A 20,833-nucleotide genomic window follows, 5' to 3' on the forward strand; every position below is an offset into this window, starting at 1 on the left:
CCCCTCTGCACTGCCCTCCACCATAATTACTAGCCAGCCCTGACCACTGAGAGCGTGACTTGGGGGGTTACGGAGCGAGCCTCAGTGACGCCTGCTGCATCCCTCAGCTGGAAGGGGCACACCTGCCACCCGCTGGCCATCTGTTCCGGGTGGCGGGGCAGCCAGAGGAAGCGTTGGCAGCCTGAGAGCTTGAGAAGCACCGGGATGACCCGCCCCGATATCTCCCCTGCCAGGTGCCCCACTGTGCTCCCAGCAGACCCTTCACTCAGTTTTACAAAACGGCTTTATAAAAAATAAACCGTTAGCTTGACAGGAGCCTGCTTAGAAGGCTCCTCTGGTGTGGTTTGGGGCAATGCCCATGGTGGGGCACAGCCGGGGAGTAGAATAAATAAAGGGGGGTGCTCAGCGCACCCGGAGGAAGCGCTCACGGATGTTGCGCTCCAGCCCAGGCAGCCTGGCCTCACGCAGCGCCCGCAGCAGCCGTGTCAACAGCGGCTCGGCCCGCGCCTTTCGGAGCTCCGTGAGCTGCTGCCGCAGCTTCAGCTGCAAAGCCACGCGGCCCTCCCTCAGTGTCGACGGACTCTGTCCCCCGGAGCCTGTCAGGGCCTGCTGCAGCCGCAGGAGCTTCTTGAAGGAGATGTCCTGGAAAGCCAAGAAATCGATGACGGCGTGCTCACACTCCTCGGTCCCTGCAGGAGGGTTGGGGCGAGGTGGGGCTCAGTCAGGTCCCAGTGCACGGGTCGTCAGCCCGCAGACTCTGGGGAGGACATAGAGTAAAGGAAGAAGCTCTGCGCTAACAAATGGGCGAGTTGTGTAAACTGCTGGGGAGTCTGGAGGAAAGGGGAAGATGGGGTTGCAGGAGGCACGGGGCTGGGGGTGCCGGGGCCAGGGATGAGACGCCTCACTAAAGGGTCTGCCATTTCACTGCTGTGTGACCTCACAACAGCTGTTCAAACTCTCTGGGCCTGTTTCCCTATATCCGGGGTTGATGGGGGCGCAGAATAGCATCACCTGCCAGCACTAATGCCCACCCCTGCCACCCCAAGACTCCCCAGGTGGGGCTAGGGGGTTGGGGGGCCCCTTGACCCCATGAAGCTTCTGGAGGCCCTTCCCAGGAGCCAGCTAAATGACTCATGCTCAGGGCTGGACTCAGGCCTGAGAGCTGGGGGCAGGGGCACAGGCTGGTTCCCCGGCCCCTGGGGTCACCTGGTCCCCTGAAATCGGGCGTGCTGAGTGGGAAGCCGGTGCAGCTGGTGCACAGGGCATCGTGGGAGGAGGAGCCCGGCACGTTGAGGGCCAGGCCCAGGGCCGTGCAGTTGCGGTGCGGCTGGCACTGCTCCGAGCTCGACCTGCTGGCTGAAAAGGTGCCCGGGGGACACGGCTGGCACTGCGTGTTCTGGCTGGGGGTGCCTGGGGACGAAAGGGGAGGACGGGGTCAAGTGGAGCCCGGGTGTCGTCCTTGCCGGGCTGAAGCGCCCATGCCGCCCTCAGGGCCCCGCACCCCTCGGGGCACCCCCCCGCCCCGCCCCGGGCCCCGCACCCACCGGGGGCCGCCACGCCGGCGCCGGGCGGGCAGGGCGCGTGCTCCAGGCAGAAGCCGGCGTGCGCGAAGAAGCCGGGGCGGCAGCGGCAGGCGCGGTTGTGGGTGGCCCTGCACGGCCGCGCCTCCTCCTCGCGCTCCCCGCAGATGACGTTGCAGTAGCGGCAGCGCTCCAGGTAGTTCCAGAACTGCGTGTAGTGGCGCGGCGGGCACGCGCCGCACGTCGTGGGGCTGTCCCGGCCGCACGGCCGCTGCACGAAGGTGCCCGGGGGGCACTGGTCGCACACCAGCCACTCCCGCGTCTCCGCGTCCCGCCACGGGTACGTGGGCGTGTCCGCTGCCGCCCCACGCACAGCTAGAGCCAGTAGCAGCGCGGGCAGCGCCCCCGGCGGGGTCAGCGCCGGCCGCTCGGGTCCCCGCATGGTCCTCTCCCCACTGGAGCGGTGGCTGCGGCCTCCGGGCGCCCTGGAGCGGGCACAGCTGCCGCCCCGTCCCCAGCCGCCCGCCCTACCTGCTGTCGCCCGCGCTCGGGCTCTGCCGTGAGGCCGCGTCTATATGGGCCGGCCTCGCCACGCCCCTGGGGGAGGGGTCGGCAACCTCGGGGGCGACGCTTTGACCCAGTTCTCGGCAGCGTCACAGACCCGGGGCCCCTCCCTCCGCGGCTGCCCACCATCAAGAGCCCAGTTCAGGGGCTGTCACCAATCTGGACACCGCCCTCCCCAGCACCAGGGCAGCTCATGACCCAATGACCAAGCCTGGCGTCCGGGGTGGAAGAGGATCTAGGCTTGGCACCTTTCTGGTGTCACAGAGGCTGAGCCAAGCTGGGACAAAGTGTTCAGGCCACCCTCACGAGGACCCTGTGCAGACGCCCCCATCCTTCCTTCCTGGCACCCTCAAACTCCACCACCAAGGCCAGCCGCGCAGATGGCATTCCAATAGTGCCAGCAGCTTTATTAGGGAGAGCCCTGTCACCTGATTAAAAGCAGGACCCCTGCTCACGCACAGGCCCCCAAGACTGTCCCCCTAAGGAGGGAGCAGAGGGCACCCCCTCCTTCCTGATAGTGGGCTCAGCTGTGAAGTCCCTGGGGCTCCAGCCACAAGCCAGCAACCAAGGAAAGATCTGGAAACACCTTCCAGCTGACCCACCCCAGACCCCAAGGTGGCTTCAGAGCTTCTCGCACGCGGGCTCAGATCCTGCTGCAGTCTCAGGGTGTCCTGGGGGCACTGGACTGGCCTCCCTGTCCGGTGGGCTCTTGGCCAAGGGGTTGCTGTGCTGGGCCTGGCCCACCCCCCAACCACAGGCAAGTGTCCAAGCTGCGTCTGGGGTGGCGCGGCCTCAGCCTTCACAGAGCCTGCAGGGATGAGGGTCTCCACATTCACCGGGGCTCCGGCCAGAAGACCTGCGTGACACTCTGTCTCCTGGCAGCAGTGTGGCAGGCCGGGCATGTCCTAGAGCCCTGTGGAGACACAGAGGGTGCTGGACACACCACTGCCCACCTGCCCCCTCCATCCACTGGGTGGGGTGGCACTGGCCGGCCGCGTCCGCAGGGGATGGGGCCATGTCCGCAGGGTCGGGCTGCCGACCTGGAGGTGCCGTCGCCAGCAGGCCCGGCAGCAGTGGAAGTCACAGGAGGGGCACTGGAAGAGGACGGCGTCCTCCACCCCGCAGCCCGGGCACGCGGAGCCTGCTGCAAGGGGGCTGCGTGAGCACTAGAGGCCTGCTGCTCAGGCCGGTCCCCCACTCCCAACCGTTCCTGCAGCCCCCCAGATACCTACCCCACTCAGACTGTGCGTGCCCGAGGGGGGCCCCAGGGGGACGGCTGGGAGCCCCTGCACCCCCTGCTGGCCTCTGTCTAAGGAAGGAGGAGATCTTGCTCTGGGTCTTCCCCGGTTTCTCCGGCTGTGAGGAACCTGGAGACAGAAGCGAGTTTGAGGGGCTTCTCCGCTGCCCACTCTGCGGGGCTGAGTGGGGCTCCGGGGGGGACAGGCGGGGGTGGCGGGAGCTCCAGGCAAGTCACTTACCTGGCCCAGTGGGGTTGGGAGGCATGGCGGGGCTCCCCTCCCCGGGTCGTGGCAACTCGGTGCCCGTGCCTGGGGTGGGCAGGCCAGTCAGGTCGGCACACGTCTGCCGGAAGCGCTGCTTGTGGTGTGGGCGCACGAACATGCTGAACCCTGTGAGAAGCCCTGCTCAGACCCAGCCCCTCTGCCTGGCCCCCTGCCTAACCAATCCCCCGCTGCCCCCCCCCCCCCCCACTCCGTGGTCACTTGCTCTGCAGCAGGGGCAAGTCCTCCGGCCTTGCCGTGGTAAGCGCAGCCACCACAGCCACCACCTTCTCAAAGTCATCGTCCCGTTTGTAGGTGGTCAGCGCCGCCAGGAGCTGGCTGCAGCCTGCAGACCCCAGGGCCCTGCGGGCATCGGCCAGGTAGGCGCTCACAGTGGGCTGGCCCTGCTTCTCTGCTCCAGGGGCTCCACACCCCTCTTGTGGACAGCTGCTGGGGACTCCTGGTAGGGAGGTAATGTCTCAGACCACGTCGGGGGTCCAGAGGCCAAGAGAGCTCCACCTGGCTTTCTGGGAACTCCTGGGGAGCCTTCACACTATCGGCCTCCCTCACTCTGGGGGTCAGAACCAGAGCAGGCCCCCAGGAGACTCCTCCCCCCAGGGATCTTCAGCTCTGCTCCTGGCTCTGGTCTGAAACCTCTTCAGGGTCGGGGTACCTGCAGAGGGCGGCCTGGAGGTCAGGTGGGGCCGGCCCTGGTTCAGGTGTTCTCTGGGGTCCAGCTGCCTGGCTGCGCCCTGGGACAGGGTCAGTTTGGGGTCAGGCTCCCTCCTTCCTGAAGACACATGGAGACACAAGTAGCTACCCAGCTGGTTCCCAAGAGGCCAGAGTGGTCCCTGGGGAGGAGGCAGGCCTGTCCAAGGGGAGACTGGGCCTCACTCTTCTCAGACCACGGAAGGAGGACCTGATTTGTGCACTCCCACTAGCTGAGTGCTGGGAGTGGCAGGACTTCGCCCATCCCTTAACTGGGGGACCAGGCGTAACGGCACTTCAGTGGGCATCAAGCCCAGGAGAAGGAGGGGTGACTCTCAGGCTGGAAAGCCCTCCACTGGGGGCAGGGGGGAGTCTTCCTAAGCCAGACCCTCTGCCCCCCCAGTGACACCTGTTCTCGGGGAACAGACCACCAACGGCGGGGGGGGGGGGCGGGATGTGCTGCTCACTAACAAATGGGGACAGAGGCTCCCAGGCTCTGGAGATGTAGGGTCCACTCCAGGGAGACAGTGCGGGCACAGGGCTCTAGGACTCCAGTGCATGCACGATTCTCCAGGTGTAAGTCCTCCCAGGAGCCCCAGGCCCAGGCCGTGAATGCTCTGGGGACCCCCCCCCACCCCACGTGGCACACCCTGCAGTGATTCCTGCCAGCCCCCACGGGGACAGGGAGGCTGGGCCAAGTAAGGACCCACTCCAAGACCCCGGGTGGCACCCCTCCCTCAGGGTCTGAGTTTGAGGGTCCTGACCAGGGGTAGGGCCCAGCTCACCGCTAGGGTCCAGGGCTGGCCGTGCCTGCTGCCTCCGGGGAAGGCTGTGCTCCGGCTGGCAGCCGCAGCCTTGGCCTGTCAGCTGGATGCACACCTTCTCAAACTGCTGCTTGTGGTGAGGCCGCACGAACTGGTAGAAGCCTGTTGGGGGAGCGTTGGGCTTGTGGGTTCCACACGCCACAGCTACTGCGCCAGGCTGGGAGCTCTGGGATCATGGGCCACCCACCCGTGCCTCTTCCAGGGAGCAGGGACAACTGTGGACCCTGGTGGCCTGCCCGGTGTCCTCCATTGTCCCCCACCCCAGGGCTGCAACACTGCCCCCGGGGGGACAGGCCAGGGCACCTCGGAGCAGGCTGTGCTTCTTGGGGTCCTCAGCAAAAAGGGGGTGGAGGCAGGCCACCAGGGCCTCGAAGTCGTCAGAGCCCTTGTAGTCCTGCAGGGCCCGGGTGAAGGTGTCGAAACTGGCCTGGCTCAGCGCCTGCTTCACAGCCACCATGAACAGCTTGGCCCTGCCTGCCTGTGCACCGGCGGCCGGCCCCTCCTGCTGGACACACGGCCAGGTGCCCCTGTCAGACGGCACCGACACTCCTGTCCCCAGGGACAGCAGGCTGCTGTGGGGGCTGCTGCCTGTGGAGGGCGGCCTCTATGGGGCACGCCCAGTCCCAGGCCTAGCTGGCCTGGCTGGGGTCACACTGACAGCAGCCAGAGGCCAGCAGAGAATTTACAGGTGGTGGCTCCAGTTTACAACGGGCACGCCCTCCGAGAGCAGCCACAGGGCAAAGCGCAGTCTGCTCTCCCAGGACTGGGAGCTCCCGCGGCTTGCCAGGCTCCCGCGCCCACGGCAGGGTGCAGCCGCCACAACACTCCTGACGTGGAGAATGGTCAGCTCACAGCAAGGGACGCTGCTCAATGTACCAGGGACTCGAATCTCCCCATGTCCCATTTCTGCTGCACACCCCAGGCCCTGACGCTGGACTCATAAGGAAGTGTGGAAACCAGACAGGCTCCCCAGTCCCCATCCAGCTCAGCCCTCGGAGGCCCAGGCCCCTGGCACCCAGCCTACTTCCTGACAACCTCAGTCCCCTGGGCACCACCCATATCTTCCCAGAAGCCAACGGAGATGGACAAAGGCAGTGGCGCACGGGGCTTTCCGGAGGCTTCCTGCCTCAGGCTGTAACTCACTTGCTCTTAATTGCTTTCCTCTGAGGCTGGGAACGCGGACCTTCCCCATACTCTGACATGTCAGCGTCCACACTTGTGCCAAGAGCTCAGCCCAACCCTGCCTGGGGAGCCGGCGCAGCTGCAGGCCCCACACCAAACCTGCCTAAACGGCTGGGGCCTGACTCCTACCCAGCTAGGAAGGCAGAGCTTCCGTGGAGGGAGCCCCTGGGGCTGTGTGGACCCCACTAGCCACTCGTAAGGTGCTCTCCCCAAAAAACAAAGCAACAAAATGAAAGGCTCGAATCTGACCACAAGGTGCATGACTCCAAAGCGTGGAGGGAGCCACTCCAAGTGGGGGAGAAGCCGAGGGCCTCAGAAAAGCGAAGGAGGCCTGAGATGGGTGAGGGTGCCGCCCGATGCTGTGCCAGAAGGACATGTGGGAACTCTGTGCCGTTTCTGTGAGCTTCATGGAGGTGCGAGATGCTCTCCAAACAGAAAGTGAAAATGAAAGACTTGGGACCCGGGCAGTCCTGGGTCCCGGTGCACCGAGTGAGCACAAGGAGCTCTGAGACAGCAGGGAAGACGACAGCCAGCCCTGGAGAGGGAGCTGTCCCCGGAGGGGTCGCTGGCCCTGCAGGGAAAACTGGCCCTGAAGAGACAACTGGCCCTGAAGAGGGAGCTGTCAGGACAAACAAGCTCGTTAGGAGGGGAGTCTGAAGACACAGGGCGTCTGGAACTCGCTGTAAACATTCCAGCTGAAACAAAGGTGGGGGCGAAGCAGGCCTTGGGAGTAGCAGTGGGCCCCGGGCCCTGCTGCACTCCCTCAACTCCCGTGCCTGCGTGAGGACCCTGGAAGACCACGCCCCATGCCTGGCCAGCTCACTTCCCTGGGCCCCCGGGTCCCTGATGCAGGGACAGCTGAGTTAGGACAGTGGGCAGGCTTGGCCCACTCAAACTTCACACTCTTGGTTGGCCAGGGGCCACCCGCCACGGGCAAGGGCACTGAGAGCCACACCTGGCCTGTGGCTCCCACCACATCCCCAGACACTCCATGGGCAGCTCACCTGACCGCTGACCAGCCTGATCTTCTTCCTCCCTCCTCTCTGCTCATCTGCAGGCCTCTTCTCACTCGGGAGGGACAAAGTAGAGCGATGTTGTACCTGAGGGCGACACAGCTGTGGTCCCGACCCATGCCCTTAGGGTCCCCAAAGCCCCATGTGGCACTGTGCCTGGGCCACAGGGTGGAGAGAAGGGCCCTCTCCCCAAGTCCCATCATCAGCCTTCCTCATGACTTGCAAGGGGCAAAGTGCGAGAGCAGGTCCAGGGCAAGCGGCTTTGTAGTAACTGGAGGGGACCAGTGGGAAGGGAACAAGATGCTCACTCCAGGGCAGAGCAGGACAGGGAGGGGAAAGGGCAATGGTGGCCAGCAGGAAGCAAGGAGCTCTCGCTGGATTTCCAGGTCAGGCCAAGGAAATCATGGGCTTCTGGGCAAAGACCCCGGGACAGAAGGACCAGGACCTGCCCATAGCTCAGGTGCCTGGAAAGGGCCAGCCTCAGGCACAGCAGGCGCTGGACCCTGAGTGGACCATGTCAGACTGATCACTCAGTGAGAACCCACAGGGGCACGTAGGAGGAGCGCCAGCTGAGGGCCGGGGGGCTGTGCCGGGCACACAGCACTGCCAGGTGAGGGCTGAAACCCCCAACTGCCCACTTGACAAGGGGGTTTACAGGGGTGTGGAGGTGCCCAAGGCCAGATGGGCAGGGTCTGGGCATCTGTGTCCATCTCCAGGGTCCCCAGCCCTCACACCTCCTCCTGGGGGAGGGCCTCATCCCCAGGCCCTCTGGCCAGCTGCTCGCTATGTTCTAGTGCGGCCAGCAGCCCCATGGGCCTCTGCTGGGCATGGACCGGCTCCTGCTCATACTCCACACACAGGCTGCCCTCGGCATCCCCGACTGCTGGCGATCCTGCAAGACCATGAGTGTGGGCAGCGAGGCCCACCACGGGGGAAGGCGGGGGGCAAGCCAGACCACCCCAGCAACAGTTAGGCTTGGCAGGGCACTCTGCTCATCGCGCCCAGCGTGCCACCAACCTGCTGGAAGCAGCCCCCACCCTGACTCGCACAGCCGTGTCACCCGGCCACAGGCACCTGTGGGTCTCTGCCTCAGGCTAGGGACGTGCACGTCCAGACTCCTGGCTTTCCTGGTGGACAGGGGGCTGGGCGACATGATCACTGTGCTGGCGCCTTCTCCCTCAATCAGACTCGGGGCAGCAGCCAGGGGGGCTGGCACTGGCATCTGAACAGTCACAAGGTGGTTGGGGGGTCCTACCCAGCCCCTTCCCCTGGCTAGGGCGAGGGCACAGCCAGCTGGGCATCTGGACTCACGGTTTTCTGAGCAATGCGGAAGAACTGGGCCACATCTCGGATGACGTGGCCGAAGCTGTCGTACACCCTGACGTAGGGGCGCACCCAGGAGGGCAGCTGGGCTCTGGCGTCTGCAAAGGTGAACCTAGCAGAGTGGCAGGGCCATCAGCCCAGGAGTCCCACCTGCCCCACAGCCCACCTCCCGGGCTCAGACTTGCCGAGGGGAGAGCCAGTCCCTGCTCCCGGGACAGCAGGTACTGAGAGGTGGCAGGGCAGGGGCCTCGTGCAGGCAGAAGGGGGTTGCACCTGTGGTCGCAGAGGAAGACGGCCCCATAGTCATGGCGATGCCGGATCACCCGCCCGATGGCCTGGTTCACAGCCCTGGACGCCTGCTGCCGGTACCAGTCGCGCCCAGAAAGGAACTGCTGGGGACTCGGTCATGAGGGCTCGTTCATGGGGGCCTGGGGCTCTTCCTGCCCCCCAACCCGGCCCTGTGGCACCTCACCTGGCCCCTGGCCCCACCCTGGCCCTTCATCTCATCCAGGAACTGCATCTTGAGGACAACCCGGGGGTCCATGCATGGAGGGTACGGGAGGCCTGTGACGATCACACCACGGCCATTCGTGTCTGCAAAGTCCAGCCCTTCACTGACCTGGTGGATGATAGGAACTTTTTTCCCCCGATTCCTGCACAAGATCCCAGGGACCTTCCCAAAGGATCTTTCCACGCCAAGACCCTCACAGGCACAGGCTCCCAAGTATGGGCAGGGTGGGAGAAACCTCCAGCCTTGGGTTAGGCCCTCCCTGGATCCGTGGCTCCCAGAATGCCACGACCAACTTCTCATATTCTCGGAACCTCCTCCGTCCTTCCTGCCAATGGCCCATGAGTGGGGCCCCAGGGCCAGCCCCAGCCAGGATAATAGGGCTGTGCCCTCCTGTGTTTGCTGGACATGGGGCCTGAGGGTGGGGACTGGCCTGTCCCTCCCACGGTGCAGCCCCCCCAGGTCAAGAGCCACAAGCTCCCTCAGGCACAGGCACCAGGTGGGAGAAGGCAGGCCAGGGAGTGTTGGATGGACCCTTGAGGCCTCACCTTTCCCCGGCACACAGCCAGGAAGGCAGCCCCGCTGGACCCAGAGGAGGCAACTGTCGTGTAGTAAGCATCCATTACCTAGAAGGAGAGGCTGCTCAGCTGGAGCCCTGGCCCCAGCCCCTTCCATCTCCAGAAGCAAGACCCCAGGTCTCAGCCTCCGAGACGATGGACTGCCCCAGCTGTGAGGTGGGCCAGCAGGGTTCTGGAAGCTCCTTCATGACACAGGTTCCCAGGCTGACCTGTACCCAGCACCCAGAGCCTGCTTGGTGTTTCCCAGAAAACGGGGACCCAGGGCTGGGGTCAAGGGAGCCCCGCTTCCCTGCCAGCCCCTCAGACGCGAGGGCCTGCTGCTATCGGCCCCCATGCCCAAACTTTCTAAAAGGCGACGTGCCAGGCCAGGCAAGACCTCAGCCAGGCACACAGCCTGGAGCTGGCCAGAGCCCCTGGTCAGGGACGCGGCCAGCCTGGAGCAGCTGAGAGGCAGTGGAGCCCAGTGAGCTCGGACCTCTGACAAGCCGCCTTTGCGCCTCGGCTCCACAAACACAGGCTTCAGGGCCTCCAGCTTCCTGACCAAGTCCCGGGCCTGTGGGAGGAGGTGGGGTGAGGATGCCATCAAGCCGGCAGATCTGGCAGGCTGAGGGCGGCTCTGCAGCCACCTTTGCCAGCTCAGACAAAGGCCCTGCCAGACACTTGGACGTTGGGGGCTCCTCTCCCACCCCCAGGAGGACATGCGGAGGAGAGACGCACCCGCCAGAACTCCAGGCTCTTCTCCATGACGGGGTAGGAAGGGAAGAAGACCAGGAGCCCATGGGGGACCACGCGGGCGATGTTGCCTGGAAGTGCCGCAACCTTGGTCAGCGGGAAGGGGCATCCGCACAGGGCCCCCCGGCTCCCCAGGGAGGGCAGGGACCATGACTGGAGGGCAAGAGAGGGCTCCCCAGATGCCACGGAATGGGTCGGGGGCCCAGGATGGGCCAGCCCAGGGCAAAGGGCTCCGGTGGACACTCACCTAGCGCCTTCCCCAGGGAGGCCAAGCATGTGTCAGAGAACCTGCACAAAGTCAGGAGGCTGCTGCCGTGAGGGTCCCAGTGCTCCGCCCGCCCCTCCCTGCCCACCAGGCCCCTACCGTTTGTCAAATGCGGAGCTCAGCTGGGCTCCGTCTGGGCCTTTGGGGACGACTCCCACCCAGATCTGGTGCTTGTCGATGACGTGTGGGTTCTCCAGGCAGACTGGGAAAGGGCTGGAGGCGGTGAGAGGGAGGCAGGAGTGGCCCCCGTGAGGTCCTGAATCCCTGGCCCAAGGCAGGGGGGGTGACCTTGGGACCCCGGGAGCACAGGGCAACCCTTACATCTGCATCTCCAGGGCGAAGGAGGACACGGGGGCCAGCGTGCCGCTGGTGAGGATGAGGGTGCGGACACCCTGGCGGATCAGCTCACGCATGCTGTGACCTGGGCTGAAGCACCAGTAGCTGAGCACCTTCCCTGAGGGGTGACGAGCATGAGGCCGGGATGCGGGGACACCCCACAGAGAGGCCTCATGGCGGCCTCCCCGACCACCATCCTCGCGTCTCTCTTCCACAGGCAGGTGCTGGGCCCCGTGGCCCACATGCACATGTCTGATCGAGGAGGCCTGCCTGAGCCCTGAGCTGAGTGTGCAAGCAGGGGTCCTCCCCTAAAGGGTCCCGGGAGCAGGAAGCAAACCCAGAACAGCCCCCGTGGCAGATGCTAGGGTCACCTCCAGAGAGGCCAGCCGACCCCAACCCCAGACTTCCAGAGACTGCTGCGAGGCTCAGGGTGCAAAGAGCACATGAGCCCCGGCCAAAGCACACTCGGGGAAGGACCAGAGCCCAGCCCCCAATGCTCAGGCAGGACTGTGCAAGAGGGGGCACAAGCCCATGTCCCCAGGAGGCAGGAAGCCCGCAGTGACGCCACAGCCAACGAGGCCACATTCACAGGGAGTGGGCAGCTCCTACAAGTGCCTGGCCATGCGGGGAGAACACCAGGGCACGGCCCCAACGGGGCAGACATTCCTGCCTCCTACTCGCTCCCAGCCGCACTGGAAGCTTAGGAAATTCAAACAGCACAAGTGGAATGACTCTAAAGTCAAGACTAGGTCACAGCTTAGCAGGGACTTCTCCAGAAAAGAACAAACTCCTTTCTGGAGCCAGAGAAGCCGTTTCCACCTTCAGGATGGGATCTGCTCTCTGAGGGGAGGACCGCGGCAGTGGGAGCAGCCTGCATTGTCCCGGGCCAGGCCTGCAACGAGGGGCCTAGGGACCCCAGAGCACGGGCTTCTCCAGGTAAGGCCCAGGTCCCCGCCCCCACCTGACCCCTTGCTCATATACCCCCCTAGCTTCCCAGTAAGGCCAAAGATGAACTAATTTCCTATAAACACCCACCCCAGGGAGTGGCTATTTCTGAGAATTCACATGCTCTCAGAGGAACACGGAACACAGGGGTACCACACCCCACTTACCCTCAGTACCTGCACACCCCACCAGCGTTAACCCCTGGCCCCGTAGGGAGAGGCGGCGGATGTGGAGGGAGACATTGGGCCCTGGCCCAAGGCACAGACTGCCTCCTGTGACCACATGAATGCCATGTGAGGGGAGCACTGGTCTCCCCAACTCTCACGGAAGCCCCTTCCTGCTCAGAGGCTGAGTGACCTGCTGAGGGCACAATGCGGGCCTCTTGCTCAGTGCTCACTTGCCCACGCTCCCAGCCCTTCTTTCCCTCTCAGCTCCGTGGGGACGGCAGCTGGAGGAAGGGCGGGGCTCAAAGAGGGCCTGGAGAGTCTAGAAGGGGGTGTGCTGGCAGGGCTAGGGGCTTGCCTGGATGTGTTGGGCTGCAAACCCCACCCAAAAGGCCGAGTTGAGAGGGGTAATAAGCTCTGCCTGGGGCAGCCAGGACACTGGCCAGGGCCAGACACCACAGGCACATGCACCTCGGCCAGGACAGGCCGGCCCCACACAACAGCCACAGTGTGCCTGGCTCAGATCCTGTCCTCGAGTGTCCCCAGCTCCAGAACACAGGGCTGGGCCTGAGCTCACAGTGGGTGTCAGAGCAACAGGGCCGGCACCAGAGGGACTTCAGTGACCATCGGCCAGCGGGCCCCTCAGACGCGACCCTAAGGCCTGAGGAGTGGCCTCGGCCGAGCCTGCCCCGAGTCTGTCCGCTGGGTTGGATGAAGCATGAAAGCAGCACGTCTGTGCTGACATGGACGTGCCGGGGCCGTCCTGTGTGCTGTCAGGGGAGCTGTGGGCCAACCTCTTACGGAAACGTCAGCAGGGGGGCAGGAAGCCTGGCCGTGGCCTGGCTTGGCGGACACCCATGGAGCAACCCTGGGGAGGCCTTGTGCCATCGGGCCTCCTCTGAGGTCTTTCTAGCTCTGACAGCTCTGACTTTCAGAGGGTGAATGGAGAAGTCACTTGGAGAGGGCTGGACTCAGAGAAGTCGGCCTGGACCAATAGCCGCCTGGAGACCCACAGCTGGTCGTGGCGCCACACTGAGGTCAAGCAAGGGAGCGTGTCCTGGCCCCTGAGGATCTGCACCTTGCTTTCCGGCCGCTGTGGTGCTCCAGACATCTGACCGCTGAGCCGTCCTCCGGTGACTGGTGTCAGGGTGGATGTGCACCTGGAGGGGCGAATGGACAGGTGTCCTGAGGCCCAGCGCGACAGCCCTGTGTCATGGAGGCGGCCCCCACCTTGTAGGGCTGAGACCCCCACCCGGGAGCCCCACATCCAGAGGTGGCCCCCACCTTGTAGGGCTGAGATCCCCACCCGGGAGCCCCGCATCCAGAGGCGGCCCCCACCTTGTAGGGCTGAGACCCCCACTCGGGAGTCCCGCATCCAGAGGCGGCCCCCACCTTGTAGGGCTGAGACCCACACCCGGGAGCCCCGCATCCAGAGGCGGCCCCCACCTTGCAGGGCTGAGACTCCAACCTGGGAGCCCTGCATCCAGAGGTGGCCCCCACGTTGTAGGGCTGAGACCCCCACCTGGGAGCCCCGTATCTAGAGGTGGCCCCCACCTTGTAGGACTGAGAGATGCCTGGCCCCACCATGGACCTGGGGCCACCCTCGGCAGGGTCCATGCTGAACACGATCTGGAAGGCAAAGGTGAGGGATAAAGTCAGCAGGACACGCCGGTCACACGGGACACACCAGAGATTGCCGCTCCTGCCAAGTCACCCCCACGCACAGAAAGACAGGTGGACGCTCAGGGCATCACCTTGACCTGTCCCTGCCTTTGAGCCGACAGCATCCCCGGAGAGGAGCTCCAGGCCAAGGGGCACGAGCTCACCGGGCCTGTCCCCTCCCCTTGAGGACCCTACCACACTGGAGATGCAGCCACCCTGCAGAGCCCTGTCCTTGGCAGCTGGTCCACATGTCCTCACAGGGACCAAGCCCAGGGAGCAGCTGTCCTCTCCCCTCTGACCCCCAGGGGCTGGGTTAGGGAGCCGGGGGAGGGGAACCTAGTTTACTCCCATAAGTAACAGGATCCCTAAGTCAAACAAACAGAATTGGACTCTTAGCCAATGCAACAAGCCAAGAAAAAGCAAAGAAGGACCAACACTGGGGAAGAAGGTACAAAGCACTGGATGTTACAAACGATACAACTATCTACTTAGAAAATCCAAGAAAACCCAGTGAGAAACTTCTAGAACTAAAAGGAAAATTTAATAAGATAGCTTCACACAAGACCAACAGATGAAAACAATAGGTTTCTTACTACAAGCACTGAGGGGTTAAAAAGACCCCTGTCATAATAGCAACAGAAAGTACACGAAACTGGAAATAAATGGAGAAACGCACTTCACTTCCTCTAGAACGCAGACGGTACAACCTCCCTGGAGAACACAGAGACCTGGGCGGTCTGGAGAGACACACTGTTGCATCATAAAGTTGCTGGCTCTCCCCAAAATAACCGAGAAGTCCACTACATCCCGGTCAAAACCACAGGATTCTCACAATGTGAACAAGCTGACTCTGAAATTCACCCGAGGAGAAAATGCCAAGACACATTTTAAAGGAACCATGAGGAGGACTTTGTTCTGGCTGATATCAAAACCCCTCACAAACCATCGCAAATGAACCCAAGCAGTGAACGAGCCAACGGAGCAGGCGCCCATGCGGTAGAGTTGGGGGCCGGCTGTGTGTCAGCGACGCTCACCAACTGGTTTATTGTGTCGGGAAAAATGAAATCACATCTGCCCTCACATCACTCTCAGGAGACATCAGCTGGGTCAGAAGCTACAGCAGAAGCTGCATCCCTCTGCTCCATGTTGTGAAAGCAGAGGAGCAGGTTATCACCGTGGGCCGGAGCCTCAGGCCGCCTCAGGCATGAGGGAGCAGGAGAAACGTGAGCCGACAATTCAAAGCCTCATCCCCCCAAGCCCTTCATAAAAACAGAAGACCGGAGGAGACAGTGGAAGTGTGTGCCCTTTGCATGGACTGATACCCCGAGTCCTAAGAACCCCCGCGGTGGAGGAAAGTGGGCACCTGGCAGCGCGGCCGGGACACCCCGAGGCACGCAGGTGGGAGAGTGCAGTGCAGCACCGGGCACAGCCTGGAGGCGGCTGTAGCACACCATGTCCATGTGCGCGTGGGTGCACGGCGCTGCCCGGAGTGTGGCCCACGGATGGTGTGGCCCGCAATGAGCACTGAAAGTGACAGGAGCTTCAAAAGCCATTTGCACTGCCCAGGCAGCCAAATGCCTGGCCTTGCATTTACCAAGTATCCACCTGCAGGGACGGAAATACACGCTGGACTTCACCACAGAGCCAGAGGCCGCCACGAGGGATGGGTGGAGTTTAGACGACGGCCAGCTTCCTCACCCAGCAGTGACCTCCCTGGCAGCACCTGTCACTGCTGTCTGCCCTCCTCTACACGCAGCACTGTCTGTGCGGCTCGGCAGGCACCTCGTCCTGCCTGATGCCCACTGGAACTGCGGCCAGGCCACGCAGGGCAGCACGTGTGGCCCCGCAGCAGCCGGGACCGCCAGCTTCCCATCGGGGCCAGTTCAGCAGACGAGCGGGTCTCACGCCATCGCAGGGGCTCCCTCCGTCTCCGCCTGCGCCCTGTCCCCTGAGGCCTGTGTTGTCCTCCTGGAAGACTCTCTCTCTTACACAAACAGGGGCTGTGAGTTTGAAGAAATGCAGTCTCTCCAGCCTGGCTGGGGGTCTCGAGCTGCAGCCCTGAGCTTCTCGTGTATTCACCACAGGCTGCCTGTCTGGCCAGCCCACCACTCCACGAGGCCCGGCCAGAGCATACTGTGACCCTGTCTACACCCGCCCAGCACACCTGTGTTCCCACAGGGCTGCCCCACGCCAGCACCTGCGGGTGCCCAGGAATCAGCTGTGGGATGAGCAGCTGCCCGGTCACACTTCTTCCTCCAGCTGCAGGAGACAGGCCACATGCGAATCCGGCCCGCAGGCAACCCCAGGCAGGCAGGGGATGCAGTCAAAGGAAATTCCAAACCAATGGGGTGAGTGGTGTTTGGGCTCCAGAGAACCTGGAGGGGAGAAACCTGCTCCATAAATGGGCATCCAGAGAGGGAGGGGGCTGCGCAGGCCTGGGATGGAGCGCTGGGAGCGCTGTGGGGCCGCCTCAGGGCCGAGGCACCTGGGCAGGGGACAGCGGCCGCTGGCGCACTGGCCTGCTCATCTGCAGGGACCCGTGAGGGGAGCAGCGGGGAGAACCAGCAGAGGGTGGCCTGGAGGGATAGGCCCACCTGGCAGGGGCAGGAGCCCCAAGACAGGGCAGCAAGCGCAGCTGGGAACTGCAGACAGAGGGGTCGGGGCTGCTCAGAGACCCAGCAGTCACGCCAGGTCGTGGACACCAGCTGCCCCCTCAGAGAAGTGCTGGTAGGACACTGGGGCAGAGCCTGGCCCTCCAGCACAATGCGTTGGAACATTCCTCCCGCCGTGTAACTCACTGCTTTTCAGCCCGGCCCTACTCCACAGACGAGGAGACTGAGCTCCCGGGGGTGAAGGCCAGAGCAGGCTGTGGGCAGGCGGCTGGAGCCCAGGCCCCTGGCCCAGGGTCTGCACCTGGTCTGTGAGGAGAAGCCGCACCTGGCTCTCCCTGGGCTGCAGCTTCACCCCTCCTGGCTCCTCCCCACCCACCCACCCATCACCAGACCTCCCGTGTCCAGCAGCACGGACACAGAGCAGCCACACTGTGAACAAGGCTGGGTGTGGACCCAGGGCCCTTGACCCCTTGAGGCCACACACAGCCAGACGCGCCCCCAGCAGGCCCTGCAACCTCGAGTGCCCCGGCCACCTGGCCTGGATGTGCAGTGTGGGCAGAAGTGCCCAGGAGGCGGCGCACACAGCACCACGTGGCATGGGGCCTCCTGTGCCTCGGTTTCACCAAGGACCCACGGCCACTGAGGGTCCTTTTTAGAAAGGCCTAGCGAGGTGCAAGAGGGGCCCAAGCGCCTGAAAACAGCGCTGGCCCTGAGCAGCCAGCCGGGCAGCCTCCCAACAGAGGGAAATGGGCCCTGGCCCATCCACTTGAGCTGAGGAAATGGCTCAGCTGGGCCCAAGGTCAACACTGTGAGGGGCAGGAAGGGGCGTGTCCAGCAGCCCTGAGGCCTGTGACGTCCCCACTGTGGCCTGGGCAGGGAAAGGTTGGGTCTGCATGTGGCAAAGGAGGAGCTCAGCCACCCTGCGGCTGCCCCCACCCCACCCCAAAGCAGATCCCAGAGCCCAGAGTGAGGCTGGCCTAGCTCGGGGGCCCTGCTGACCACGCCCACTGACTCCACACGCCAGCCCCACAGGCCCCACCTAACTCATGGGCATCACCTGGACAGCCCAGATGTATGAACATCACTCTGGGCGTGGCTAGCCCAGACATGGGGTCGGGGGAACAGAGTCTGTACCCAGATTCTGTGAACACAGGGTCAAGAGGACAGTCTCCACCCCCCCTTCTGTGAGTATGGGGTTGGGGGGACAATCTACACCCCCCCTCTGTGAACATGGGATCGGGGGGACAGTCTACACCCTCCACTCTGTGAACATGGGGTCGGGGGACAGTCTACACCCCCAGTCTTTGAACATGGGGTCGGGGGACAGTCTACACCCCCCACTCTGTGAACAGAGTTGGAGGTACAGTCTACACCCCCCACTCCGTGAACACAGGGTCAGGGGACAGTCTACACTCCCCACTCCATGAACACAGGGTTGGGGGGACAGTCTACACTCCCCACTCTGTGAACACGGGGTCGGGGGACACTCTACACCCCCAACTCTGTGATGGGCTCACACTGACTTTCCTCTGAGAAGCTGTTTCCGGAAAAAACTTGAGAAAATGGGACGGCAGCATGCCGGGAAGAAGCCGCTGGGCCTGTCTGAAACCCAGCGGGACCCTGCCAGGCCCTCACCCCACCGGGCCCCCACGCCCCCACAGCCCTGGCCCTCGAGCACCCACTCTGGACATAACTGGCTGAGAGCAGCCCAGCATGGCCAGCTCCCCCAGATGCCCCAGGGTGTGTTCAGGATGAGAGGAAAGGCGCCTAAGGGGTTGCTGATGTGAAGCACGTGGTGTTGGCGCCTTTGTCCTACCTCCAAGTCTGGAACCATTAGCCACTCCACGCACCCCAACTCCCATCAGGAAAGGAGAGGCCACGTCCTCCTCGAAGGCTGGTCCTTACCTGGATGATGTCCGCGAGTTTCTGCAATCCCGCCGTGTTGGTGAATAGCCCCGCACCTGTGGGAGCAGCAGGCACTGACCATCCGCCGCCATCAGGGGAGGCACCAGACCCTCGGCCTCGGGAGCCATGAGCCAGCTCAGCTCATGCCGCCAAGCTCCGCCTCCACCCAGTGTCGGCTGTGGGGCAAGCCCCCAGAGGGCAGCCTGCCGGCTCTTCACAGCGCAATTCCAGGGGTCAGTGTGACGAGAAAAGAGACTCTGTGGCCAAATAAGGCTGGGGCTGCTTGGCCACGCTCCAGAGCCCAGGAGCGAAGCAAGGCCAGTGTCCACGGTGAGGACAAGGCCCCGCCCAGCAGAAGCGGGCTCTGCAGCGCAGCCTCTGGGAAGTGGTCCCATGGAAACCCTCTGAGTGGACATGGGACGTGGCGGGGGGCGTTTGGGGGAGCGGCCGGTGGGACCCACAGCTCACTGACTCACCTAGGCCCCTTGCTGCTCTCCTTTAAAGGGGCTGATGGGGAAATGGCAAAGCTGGCCGTGCTGGTCAAATGTCACTAATGTCTCAACAGGAAAGGAATTCTGGAGGCCAAATTCCTGCTCCTTAGGTGCAGCAGGCTGCGACCTTGAGTCAAGGCCAGGAGGGAGTTTAAGGCAGGGGCAAAGGGCGGGCAGGGACTCACGTCCTGCCAGGTGCTGGATGATCTGGTCCAGGGAGTCCAGGATGCAGCCCTTGGTCTGAAATGTGATCTGGGCTTCAGCAAACAGCTCAAAGATGTAGCTGCCGAGGAGAGAGGAGGCTCAGGCCCGGCCAGAGACCAGGCTGAGTTTTGGTAACCTAACGGCCTTTTAAGTTTCCTTCACTCAGAAACAAGCTGAGCCCTCTAGAGGAGGCCAAGCCTGGAGGTGAGAGGACTCTGCCCTCAGGATCCTGGGTGGGGAGGAGAGCTGCCTGCTCAAGACCCGCCTACCAAGGAAAGGGCGGAGTCCCAGGGCTCAGGCCTTGGATAGGGTCATCAGGGCCTCCCTGAGGTGGTGGCTGTGGGCAGGGTCCCCAAAGAGCAGCTTTGAAAAGAGATGGGAGGGAGGGCAGCAGGAGCTGCAGGAGGACCAGGGTGAGCCCTGCGGGTCTGGGCACTATGGTGGGTGGTCGGCGTGGGGCAGGCTCAGGAGCTTGGTTCACCAGGGGGGCAACTAGGGGTCCTGTAAGGCTCTGAGCACAGCAGAGCAGGGGCTCAGGGAGAAGGCAGGCAGCCCAGTGCTCCAGAACATTCCAAAACATTCCACACTTTGAGAAACCCAGGCCTGGATCCCAGCACAGCTGTCAGCTGTGCACCAGCCAGAATCCTTCATCTGCCTACAAGAAATAAACCCCGCTGCCCCGGGCCGCTGAGAAGATTGGAGGCTTGTGGAACACTCAGAACATTCTGGGAGGACTGGAGGCCTAAAGAGGTGGCGGAGAAGACTGCACTTCTCGTCCTAACAGAAGATGCACACAGAAACAGGTGCTTCATGCCAAGAGGCGACTGCATTGCAAACCAAGGGCTGGACCAGGAGGACTCAGCCCTGGGCGGAGCCAAGGAGCATGTGGTCCCAATACCCTCAACCATCAAATGAAAAGCTGGCAGCCCCTCCTGGGCCTCCCAAACTGGAACAGACCTCACTGGTGTGTGAAGCTGGCGACACTCACCGGGTACAAGGACAGCCCCGGATACCCCCTGTCCCTCTCAACACCAGGCAGGGCCTAGGGTCAAGGGGCCAGTTCCTGGTCCCTCACCTCCCTGGCTTGGTGACGCCACTGTCATCTCCAGGCAGCTCGACAGCATCGATGGCCCCCTCCAGGCGAAGCAGGATCACTGCGGGGCAAGGGGTGGTCAGGGGCAGGTCCTGCCCGCGAGAGCAGGAGGGGAAGGAGGCACTTACTCTTGAGCTTTGCGATGTCTTCCAGCTCCATGTTCAGCCCTGGGCGAGAGAAAAGCAGCAAATGCACGTCTACATCATCCAATGCTACCAACTGTCTCCTGAAGAACCAGCCTCCCGCCTGTTGGGCTCCTGCCCATTTTCAGAGTGGCTGCGGCGTGGAGGAAAGGAGATAGAGGAAGGGGACAAGGCTCTGCAATCTGTACAGCCTGAACTTGACCCGGAAGCAGCAGGGTGAGCTCACAGGGCGTCTCACCTTTAGAGACACATGTGAACATGCACATGTGGACACACTTCCTAGCTCTGTCCACTGGAGACCTAGGACAACGACCAATAGAGTGACAGAGAACGCCCCAGTGCCCGCATTGTGGGTCTTGAGATACCATGTCCCGTTAAAAGAAACCAGGCCTTCCTGGAGACGGGCTGACTCCAGCTCTGGGGCAGGAAAAGCATGGACGAGTGTGGAACATCCTGACTCCCCAGCAACGACTACCGGGCCACGTCAAAAGGATGCAGCCTACAAGACACCAGCTGAAGACAGGACACCTGAGTTCAATAATGACAAGACTTCAGTGGACTT

General features: G+C 63.4%; 2 protein-coding genes across 10 annotated transcripts in view; both read right to left on the minus strand.

Moving 5' to 3' along the window:
• Positions 1–265: 265 nt before the first annotated feature.
• Positions 266–2,399, minus strand: TNFRSF6B (TNF receptor superfamily member 6b). Its single transcript, XM_058562280.1, has 3 exons — positions 1,545–2,399; positions 1,207–1,410; positions 266–689 (listed from the first exon to the last, which is right to left on the minus strand). The coding sequence occupies exons 1-3, from the start codon at positions 1,960–1,962 to the stop codon at positions 403–405; spliced, it is 909 nt and encodes a 302-aa protein (XP_058418263.1). The 5' UTR covers positions 1,963–2,399; the 3' UTR covers positions 266–402.
• Positions 2,400–2,465: 66 nt separating this feature from the next.
• The window catches only part of RTEL1 (regulator of telomere elongation helicase 1), a 36,147-nt gene continuing 17,779 nt past the window's right edge, over positions 2,466–20,833 (minus strand). The window contains exons 11-36 of one of the 9 annotated variants that reach the window (XM_058562271.1): positions 20,257–20,295; positions 20,111–20,189; positions 19,017–19,114; positions 18,341–18,396; positions 13,716–13,790; positions 13,240–13,321; positions 11,038–11,170; positions 10,816–10,929; positions 10,699–10,757; positions 10,437–10,522; positions 10,195–10,272; positions 9,690–9,767; positions 9,106–9,252; positions 8,907–9,025; positions 8,622–8,745; positions 8,385–8,532; positions 8,045–8,202; positions 7,302–7,397; positions 5,419–5,617; positions 5,077–5,217; positions 4,257–4,373; positions 3,810–4,043; positions 3,563–3,712; positions 3,317–3,451; positions 3,125–3,228; positions 2,466–2,997 (exon numbers count right to left, since the gene is read on the minus strand). In XM_058562271.1, the coding sequence (XP_058418254.1) occupies positions 2,917–2,997; positions 3,125–3,228; positions 3,317–3,451; positions 3,563–3,712; positions 3,810–4,043; positions 4,257–4,373; positions 5,077–5,217; positions 5,419–5,617; positions 7,302–7,397; positions 8,045–8,202; positions 8,385–8,532; positions 8,622–8,745; positions 8,907–9,025; positions 9,106–9,252; positions 9,690–9,767; positions 10,195–10,272; positions 10,437–10,522; positions 10,699–10,757; positions 10,816–10,929; positions 11,038–11,170; positions 13,240–13,321; positions 13,716–13,790; positions 18,341–18,396; positions 19,017–19,114; positions 20,111–20,189; positions 20,257–20,295 (2,930 nt within the window). In that variant the 3' untranslated portion in view covers positions 2,466–2,916. Of the gene's footprint in view, positions 2,998–3,124; positions 3,229–3,316; positions 3,452–3,562; positions 3,713–3,809; positions 4,044–4,256; positions 4,374–5,076; positions 5,218–5,418; positions 5,621–7,301; positions 7,398–8,044; positions 8,203–8,384; positions 8,746–8,906; positions 9,026–9,105; positions 9,253–9,689; positions 9,768–10,194; positions 10,273–10,436; positions 10,523–10,698; positions 10,758–10,815; positions 10,930–11,037; positions 11,171–13,239; positions 13,322–13,715; positions 13,791–18,340; positions 18,397–19,016; positions 19,115–20,110; positions 20,190–20,256; positions 20,296–20,833 lie in introns of all 9 variants that reach the window. The other 8 variants (XM_058562273.1, XM_058562270.1, XM_058562276.1 and 5 more) reach the window with 8 other exon arrangements.

Source organism: Diceros bicornis, chromosome 19 (genome assembly GCF_020826845.1).
Source record: "Diceros bicornis minor isolate mBicDic1 chromosome 19, mDicBic1.mat.cur, whole genome shotgun sequence".
Taxonomy (NCBI): Eukaryota; Metazoa; Chordata; class Mammalia; order Perissodactyla; family Rhinocerotidae; genus Diceros; species Diceros bicornis.